At 39.3% G+C, this 10288-nt stretch overlaps 1 protein-coding gene across 1 annotated transcript in view; it reads left to right on the forward strand.

Moving 5' to 3' along the window:
- The window catches only part of niban2b (niban apoptosis regulator 2b), a 38332-nt gene extending 30394 nt beyond the window's left edge, over positions 1-7938 (forward strand). Inside the window, exons 11-14 of the mRNA XM_079368018.1 lie at positions 2312-2425; positions 3584-3691; positions 4437-4548; positions 6076-7938. Of these exons, the coding sequence (XP_079224144.1) occupies positions 2312-2425; positions 3584-3691; positions 4437-4548; positions 6076-7094 (1353 nt within the window). The 3' untranslated portion in view covers positions 7095-7938. The remainder of the gene's footprint in view (positions 1-2311; positions 2426-3583; positions 3692-4436; positions 4549-6075) is intronic.
- The last annotated feature ends 2350 nt before the right edge of the window (positions 7939-10288 follow it).

Below are 10288 nucleotides of genomic sequence, written 5' to 3' on the forward strand. Positions count from 1 at the left end.
ATATTTCTTCTTATTAAAAGCCCACAGTCTTTAAATCATCGTCTCCAGTGAATCCAGACACAAGAATTCCCTCTGAGATCTCTGAGGCAGGAGTTTAGGCATGTCCCCCTCCCCGTGGAGAAATCACTTATCATGACCTCCTCTTTGGGGCCGGGAGGAGGGGGGGGGGGGGGGGGGGTCTACGTTCTAACTCAAGGTCAATCAGAGTTCAAGTTCTGTTTAGAAACCACAAATTCAAACTGTGAAGCCGTTTCTCAAGTCCTGCTCTGTTGGAGGAAACAGAGTCTTTAACTCTACTGAAGCAGATCTCTCCAGAGGTGTTGTTAGGTAAAAAACAAATCTGGAAACATCGACCTTTTTGGATATCTTCTTTTACGTTGTTGCTGATTTTTCATTATCAGTTTCAATGCAGCCGAAGTGTAAGTCGCAGCAAAGTGGTCGAGAAATGAATGACTGTATTATCAATTATTACATTTTCACACAATAAACAGTCTGTTTGCAACAGAAGCGTTCTTTTATAAACATCAGCTCCTTTCAGAATATTCATACACTGCTTTAAATAAAATCCAAGAAAAGAAATAACAGAAATCTAAAAACACATTTTCTGTTTCTATTGAAAACAAATCTAGAGTTGTTTTGAAAAAAAAAAAAAAAAAAGTTAATTTAATGTTTATTTAGAAAAATCCCATTTTAAAAACTATATTTTTAAATAATCATTCAAGTCACAGTTTTAGTATGAGGGCCACATTAAAGAACAACTAATTTTAAGTAATTGTCGTTAATTAGGGAGAATAAAGGTTTTTGTTTAATGTTTATTTTACAAATTGATTGAAATGGGATCGTGGTTAAAATGATAATCCTGAGAGGTTGTCAGCCTGAGTGAAGGTGATGAGAGGAGAACCATCAAAGACATCCTCCATGTCAGTGTGCTTCTTTCTTTCTCAGTTTGTTGCAGTATGTTTTCAGCGTCCTGATACTGATGACACGGTGATGCTGCTGTACCAAGACATGAGGAGACATATTAGTGAAACCTATACTAAAGTATAACTCCACATTCCTCATTTTGTACAGCTGCTGCTCTTCTGATACAACTATAGACTAAAATAACTCATTTATTCTCCTGATTTTACCATTTTAAACACATCCACATTTGCGACATTATTCTTGTAAGTTTACAACTTTCTTCTCTTCTGGCTTTAATCGCCAGATATTCCCAAGTTTTTTTCCTAATGTTTCACTTTAATTTTGTTTCCCGTTAATGTGGATCCTTCTTGGTCAACAACTCTAATTTATAAAACATGGATTATTGACTTCCAGTATCTTCCAGTCTATGTTGTACAGATCCCATGCTTGATTCAGTTGGACTGTTCAAGTCTTTATTTTTTGAAACGACTACTGTAAAAGACTGTACAGATTGTCTGATATTCCCTCTTTTAGTTCGTCATCAAATCCCACTGAGCTGTCAGCTTTCAGTTCTGTTTATTTCATTTGAACGGACATGTTCTGTGTTTCCCTTTCCTTGGGATCAGGATGTTTCTCACAGATCTCAAAGTCAGCAGAATAAATTAAATTAAGGAAATGAAAATGAGGTCAATATTTGAGTTTTGTCGCTGTAGGGAGTTATTAGCTTGTTTAACATGAAGCATGTAATGAAGTGCTGTGAGGTTTATACGAAGTCCTTGTTTGAACTTAAATATGTTTACATGTTTACCTGTAAATTATAATTAATAAAGTATAAATGATTGTTTACCATAGATCTGCTCTCAGTGTTTGGTGTAATGCTCATCTGTTCATCCCACGAGCATGTCGGCATTACACCTGATGAATTATAGAACAGAAAAAGATGATTTCATTTATCTCCAGGTCGCATTACTTTGAAGAAAAACTAAAAAAAATTGCACTAATTTCCTGTACTCTAAAAGCTGTGTGTAAAGTAGCTTTTCATGAGGATGAGCGCCCTCTGCTGGTGGTGTGTGGTAACTTGAACAAGAGACCAAGTGCTGACAAGTTTCATACAGGGTTTGATGTTAGGCACATCATTAAATGGTGAGAGCGTGACGGGGTCGAGGTTGAAGTTACTGTATTTGTACTTATAGCTAGATTTGTTTTGCAGCCACCTGTGTAACAACCAGTGTTGCACAACTGGAACTAGAACAAGAAAAAGGCTGCAGTAAAGAAAACCTTATATAACATAAACAGTGTCAAACTTGCACATTATTTATACATCTTTTTTAATAATTAAATGTTAAAACTTCAATAAAAACTTGTATTTTTCTGATGCAGTCTCTGTTGTGTGTTTGTGTGTTCACAGCAAATGGACGATGCCGTGTACACATTTGAGCAGATCCTCCATCAGAGTCTGGAGGCTCCGGGTTCAGATGAGCTGTGCAAGACCATCCAACGCTGCCAGGACAGGGTCATCAAGGTAACACGCACGCACGCACGCACACGCACCAACCTCCGTAGTTAAAATAAAGCTGATGTGGTAGTGTAAAGTCCTGCTGTTCTGCGAGGGGGCGCTTGAGGCTGGCTGCAGAAGCACTGAAAGTCTCTCACACACACACGTGTTTACTGCCTGGTTCATGAAAAGAAATAAGTCTGAATAGCTCGTCTATCAATCGGCACATACTGTACGGTGTCGCATTTTTTAGATTTGATGAAGGATGAGAATTATTTATACTAAGGCACAAAGCTGGCACATTGTAACAGTTTGTCAGGAGGCTTAAAGCCCGCCTCAGCTCACAGTCTGCCCTTAGGTTTGACTGAAAGTTAAAGTGAGACAGCATGTCCAGCATAGTGACCACTATTGAGTGGACTCCAAAGCCCCCCATATTAATTAGAGATGCACTGAGTACATACAAGTACTTACATTTGGGTACTCACTGATACTGAGTACCAATACGAGTTCTTATTAATGCCACTGAAATGGAGGCATAACTTGGTTTTTAAGATGATAAAAGACAGTTTGACAGACAGACAGACACAGAAATAGTTATGTACTTCACCTCTGATCGAGTACAGTAGCAAACACGTTGTGGGATGACAAACATCATATTTCAGTTTCAAAACACTTAGAAGACAAAGAGCTTTTGTTATTTTTGTCTCTTGACATTTTCTCTCACCTCTTCAGCATTAGCTGTGTCACGCCGCTCACTTTAACAAACTGTGAACTGAAATATCTCCACACCGCTGACCTCTCGCTTCTCTCCGTCTACCCGCTCAACTCAATAGGGGCGCACGCCCGCCGTAAACTGGTATCAGTGCCGTTGTATCAGCGTAGTTTTACGAGTACTTAAAGACGATATCGGACCGATGTCGAATACTGGTGTCTGTATCGGGGCATCCCTAGTAGTAACAGATGGGGGACTTCACTCAGACTTCGTCCATTTATATTATCGGTCATAAAACAGAGAAACGGTGAGTAAATTATCACTTTTTATTTTAGATTCACAAAAAAGGGGCTGCTGGGACATTTGTTTTTTTAAATGTTCAGTCTCTGTTAATGTTTGAAATTGAGTTTAAAAAAAGGAAAGTACAATCTTCAATTATTTAATAGAGGTAATGTTTCTTCTGTTTGTCTCAGAAATTTGACTACGACAGTAGCACGGTGAGGAAGCGTTTCTTCCGTGAGGCTCTTCTTCAGATCTTCATCCCGTACATGCTGAAGCAGCTCAGCCCCACCTGCTCCCCGGTGAGTCTCACAGCTTCCTGTCACCTCAGAGATTAAAGGAAAGATTCTCATGCGCTTATTTGTTTTATTAAAGGTCTCAAATTATTTAAAACACACCTTACCAGTTTTTCTGAACACTAATTTGTGTCCCTAGTCTGTCTGCAAAACCCCCAATTACGAGAAAAGTCCATCCTCTCCGTCTTTTGCCTGCTCCACTGTTCAGAAAATGTGTGCTTAAACAGGCCGGTTGGAGTTTTCACTTTGTGACATCACAAAGGGCAGTAACCCCTCCCCTACGTGGGTGACACTTTCTCAGCTCGGTGTCTGCCTTGTCACTGTACACAATTGGGCATGGAGGGAGAAAGCCCTAACCTCCCAGGCCCTTAGCGGGGCGTGGTCAGACACAGCTCATTTACATTTAAAGCTACAGACGCAGAAACGGCCTGTTCTGAGCAGGGCGGAAATAGAGGAGTTCATAGAAACTTCACAGACATTTTTTTGGAGAGCTTTGACATTTATTCAAACTGGTTAAAAAGGAGGATAATATGTGACCTTTAAATAAATCCTGTTGAAATATCCAAACTAGTTAAGCAGTAATGATTCCCCTTGGTGTCTTTAAGTCATCCACTCTTACTCTGATTAGGAGTCACTCTCTGTGTCTTGACTAAAACATGTTTAGATGGGTCCCATCCATAAAAGTTATTCAAACATTATTTATATTTAAAATCTTGACATCTGATGTTTGTTTGACTTTTTTGAATACAAGGAGCTGCCGCGTTTCCAGGAGCTGATCTTTGAGGACTTTTCCCGCTTCATCCTGGTGGAGAACATCTTCGAGGAGGTGGTGCTGCACTCGGTGATGAAGGACATAATGATGGGTCAGTCTTCACTCTATAGACTCACTGAGGTCTTTATACAGTGGATCTGTTCTCTGGTTTACTGGGGAATGTGGCTGATGACCAGTCTGACAAGAAATCAAATTTCTCTGACTGTCGACAGTCTTTTTTTTTTTTTGTATGTGATTATTTTCATCTTAGTGTTTTATTTTCAAAAAGATATCAGACTAACTCACTTCATCATTAACAAACTATTTCTTCACCCAACAAAGTCTCATCATTAGCACTGAAATAGGGAAAACATTGACAGCACGTTTCTCATTGCCCTGATTGAATTTTTAATGCTACAATAAACAAATATTGATCAAACTCAGAAAACATAAAATGAGAGTCATTGAGCTCTGAATGCTGCTGCAATAAACACGTTTTCATGATTGTAATTATCTTAACATCTTGGCTAAGTGTCGAATGTTTTTTAAGTATTCTGCATTCAGGGTCAAAAACGCCAGTCGTAACAGGAAGAGGCGTAAAATTGGAAACTGTCACTTTACCAAAAACCTGAAAGTGTTAATGCTGGCACGCCTAATCTACAGACTTCACACCAAGCCAACCTATGTGAACTCGTTGACGAGCTTTAACTGGACTTACTGTTTGTGTTGGGACACAACGCAGCGCTGTCACCACCTGCAGCTTCTCATAGCACTGAAACTGTCCTCGAGGCACATTTGGTGGGTTTCCATCAGATGACGTCTCCATATAAAAGTTTTCATGCTTGTAGTTCTCCTTAAAAACTTGAAAGGATGTTAAACGCATATAAACTATTTAGTTTTTTAAGTAATCTGCATCTGCAGTTTTCTTTTAAAGTATGAAAAGTCTCTCAAATCGTTTTCACCAAAAATTCAATCAATTTGATCCGTTTCCCTTTTTAGAAGCCAATCAATGTTTAATCAAACTGCAAAATGTCCTCGCTGAAGGTCACTGAAGGTCACCAGCTTCATCAACAGAAACTAGAACACAGGCCATTAATAATCACAGAGAAGATTACATATCAAAGTATGTTAAAATAAGTATTTTACATTAAAGTATTTTAAATGAAATACAAAGATTTTGTACAATAAAGTGTTAAAGTTATTTTCAAACTATGACATTAAATCCTTGTTAATCGACAAAATAACCTTAAAAACCTGCTGTATCAAATTTGATATGAACATTTAGAACTTGCTTTCACTGTGAAATAAGCCACAAAATATGATATTGTTATATGTTGTCTCAGTCAAGTAAATACCCGTATGCAGTATCTGCAACCTTTTTGGAGTTTTTTTTTACAAAAATGTTTCTGAAAAGTTCCTTTTGTGTATCTAATTCATGACCGCCATTTTTAATGTGCCATGCAAAGGTCATATAAGGCTTTCATTGTGCCCCCTGGTGGGTTATCTGTGCGCAGCATGTGTCTGGTTGTTTTCATCAGCAAAAAACTGTACAAAAATGGTCTCATGAAGTACGTACTGTAGAGGTAATATTACTTGAAATGTAAATATTTAAAAATGTTCTCTTTCTGTGTGTGTGCAGCTGTGAAGGAGGCAGCGGTCCAGAGGAGACACAACCTGTACAGAGACAGCATCGTCCTCAGCAACAGCGACCCCAGCCTGCACCTTCTGGGAGAAAACCCTTCCATCGACTGGGTAGGGGAGTACGGAGGGGCGCAGGAGGAGGTGGACGGAGCAGGGGACGAGCCTCAGGGTGATGCCGAGGGAGAGGGTGGGGCGTCTCAGAAGAGGAGAAGGATGAAGCAGGTGGTGTCCATGATCAAGGATGAGGGATCTCCCATTCTTCCAAGTGAATCACGCGTGGAGGTGCCCTGCGCTGATGACATCCTGGAGGAGGACGGAGAGAAGGAGGAGGAGGAGGAGGAGGAGGGGTCTAGAGATGGAGATGTGGCGGTGAATTCAGAGGAAAAAGCTTCTCTTGAACAGAACGGACCTGCAAGTCCCGAAGCATCAAAGTCGCATGCGGACTTCTCAAAGAGTTCAGAGCTGAAGGAAGTAAAAGCAGAACCTGAGGGTAAAGAAGTCCTGCAGGAGGCTGAAACTCCTACAGAAAGATCATCAGCTGCTGAGGAGAACGGTAAAGGAGGCCAGCCAACGACGGAGGAGGAACCACCACCACAGTGCAACCAGGAGGAGTCGGAGGAGGTTCTTCCACCGCCACCTCCTTCTGAGGAAACCCCGTCTGGAGCAACAGAACCGACTCCAGAGGCGACGACAGACTTCCCCCCGCCTCCACACGACGACAGTGGCTTCCAGTCTCCCTGCAGCGAAGCCAGGGAGGAGCAGGAAGAGGAGGTGGCCGCCAGTACAGAGGCTTCACCGCCTGTGGTAGAGCAGCCACACGAGGAGGTGGCACCCAGTACAGAAGCCCCACAGCCTGCTGTGGAGCACCCTGAGGAGCAGCAGATGGGTGAGACAGAGAAGGAGGGGGTGGCCCCAAGTACAGAACCTGTACAGCCAACTGAGGAGCAGCAGACCAGTGAGCCGGCTGCACCAGGAGCAGAAAGCAAACGCAGTGACTCTGAGCCCACCGAGCAGTGATGAAAGGATTTCTGTTCACGTGAACTCAAACCTGCCCTGTTTTCTGGGTTTTATCTTCTGCGTTAGAGCGATGATTCAAACAGTTTCCACATCAGTTACAGACATCTTAGCAACTCCTAGCAGAAAATAATTAACCGAGCCGTGCTCTGGTGCTCTCATCAATGTTTTAGAATGTTTGTTTTTTTTCTTCCAATGTTCACAAGTTTGGAGAAGATCCCGAAAAAAATCTTTCAGTTTCACACAAGTTCTACACTTAGTTTTCTTTTCACCTGGTATGAATGCGAGCACAACCGGGAGTTCCTAATGGTGATTTATGAGCATGTGAAAGGTTGTAGGAACCCCCCCCCCCCCAGTTAAGGTGGATTTAGTTTAAAAAATGATTGATTTAAGTCTTCAGTCTTTTTTAACTGCAGCGTTGTCTGTCTGAAATGTATCTCTCCTTTTTTTTTTTTTTTAATAATTCTTTATGTAAATATAAGTTCTGCTATTGGACACCTACTTTCTTGATTATTATTGGACCTAATTGACAGATACTTTACGTTACATTATAATTGTCTTGATGGGACGTGTGACTTGACAGTTTCTTTAGTGTCATTGGGAAGAACATGATTTGTATCCCGTAACAAAGAGAGCTTGTGTATATTTTGTATAAATGTGTCTTTGAACCCGCCAACATCAAACAGTCATTTTATTTCATTTTATATGTTTTCATTCATGTCTCTGCTGATTTCTACCCCTTCTGTTTTATTTATTTTTCTATGCTTTCTCTTCTTTTGAACAGTGTCCTTTTAGATTAATTTTAATTTTACCTGTGTGATAATAAATCATCATTGATTCATTATTATACACTTGTCTTTATGGTGTCTGTTGCTGCTGCTTAATTCATGGACGGCCGATTACATTCACACACACATCTCCAGCAGCTGACTGTCTTTGACTCACTTGACGTGACTTCTAGTTTTGTTGGTCTTTTAAAAATCGCACAATGCCCTTTTATTCTGTTACCATCCATTGTGTCAAAAACAAAGAACCTAACATTAGGTTGACGCAGAATGAGCAGAAGTTCACTCTGATTGCTTTACCTAATGAGACACCAAACTGAACATCTGGACCACTTTAGACTCTAAATTGGTTCCTGCTCTGAAGAGCACCAGAGGATTTTTTTTTTTTTTTTAATATATCAAAACATATTGCAACACATGCAGCACTACATTTGTCTGCTTTTTGAACTGGGTACGGTTGTCGAAAAGTTATTCACATTAAAGCTGTTGGAACAAATGTTAACGGCATGTTTCAAAAGGAAAAATAGATGTAATCGGATAGGATTAGATAATCCCAATGTTGTTTAAATCCTAATAAAACATCCAGTTTGTGTTGTTCCAAACCTTTTAGAAGAATCCAATTCAATCAAACTTTATTTGTTAAGCACTTCAAGACAACAGCTGACCGAAGTGCTGTCCAGAAGAATAAATAAAGCACAGCTCACATGAGATTAAAAAAAACAAAAAAACATTTGAAATGCAAAATACATTAAAAGGCAGAAAACATGACTCAAGGTACCAGGTAAAATAAAATTGTCTTACTAGGTGTCAAGGGCCAACGAGAAAAGATGAGTCTTAAGAAGGGACTTAAAAACAGACAGAGAGGCCTGTTTGAGGTGCTGAAGCAGATTTGGAGCCACAACAGCAAACGCACTGTCCCCTCTGAGCTTCTGTTTGGTTTTTGCCACCCTAAGGAGCCGATGGGCGTGTGAGGGTGTAGAAACTCAGAGAAGTAGGGCGGGGCAAATAAAAGAATTTTAAAATGGATCTTAATTTGTACAGGTGACCTGTGGAGGGAAGAAGGAGGATATTTGGTACATAAAGTCAGTTATCCTGCAGAGAGCTGGCTTCAGACTGAATCACAGGGGAAATGCACAAAAACGAGCTTATTAATTTATTCAAACATGACGGTATTCTTACACTGAAGTTGCTATTTAAAAGACTTTCAAAAATATATTTTCCCCTAAAGGGTTGATTTGTTTTAGGTTCACTATGGGGTTGTAAAACAGAAGGATTTTTACACATGCTCTTATTCTACAAAGATTCTCAAATTCGTGGGGATTTGATGAGATCTGCATAACTGTTCAGGGTTACTGCTTTTACATAGAATGGAAAATATGACGTGCATAAAACGTGTTATATTCTAAATTATATTTTGAAAGGATGCCGATTTATTCATTCATGTATTTATTTTGGTCTTTGCAAAGCACGTTAAGGAAGAACACTTGTTTTCTAATGTATCAAATCACACAACACAAGAGTTGTTACAGTCACATCAGAGAAGTTTAAGAGTAGAGGTGTACAGAAAATACATTTATTATTATAGGACGCATAAGGGCTATAATGCAATAGAGAAATAATCACTCAAGTGATATAAAACAGGAAAAGTTCAAATCAATGAGGTCAGAAATCAAAACGAACGACTTCAATGTGGTTAACATTTCTTTACGTGCCTCAGCGTTAACTCACATTAAGCACTTTACTTTTGTGCCACTAGAGGGCACTCAAGCATAATCCACGTGAGGTCAGTTTGTTCTTTTCATTCACAGCTTTTGTTTTAACTACAATAACATATCGACACTTCCTGTTTTAGTTGCACAATTTTCATACTTCTGTATTTTTCCAGAGTAAAGTGCATTCTGTTGTCTTATTGGCTCCATAAAATAATAATAATTTCAAGATCTCTAGATCCTGACCTCATAATGAGATATTTTCTAATTATTACGAGATGATGTGTCAATTTGTTTTCTCACAAACAATGTGTCAATTTGTTTTATCACTTTAGTCAGCCTCTTGTTTTGAATGTGCTATAAAAATAAAGCATAGAATAGAATAAAGCTGACTTAGCATTTTATATGTCTCCAGTCTTAATAACAAATATTTTCAAAATGTTAATGAACTTATGAACAATTTATTTGACATCCGTAGATGTCTGTCTCTCCGTATCCTCATGGGGGCTTTAAACGCAAAAATGTGTCCCTGACTCTAAATTAGTCATATCCCCCTCTCCTGTTTTTTTTTTTTTTTTAACCTTTACTGCTAATTGTGTGTAGTCTTAATTCTTGCTCAATTGAATTTATTGTCTTCTATTGTCAAAATAAAATAATCAAACATCTCCATTAAATGGCATATCGACTTTGGAAATCTGAAGTT

Source organism: Symphodus melops (genome assembly GCF_947650265.1).
Source record: "Symphodus melops genome assembly, chromosome: 1".
Taxonomy (NCBI): Eukaryota; Metazoa; Chordata; class Actinopteri; order Labriformes; family Labridae; genus Symphodus; species Symphodus melops.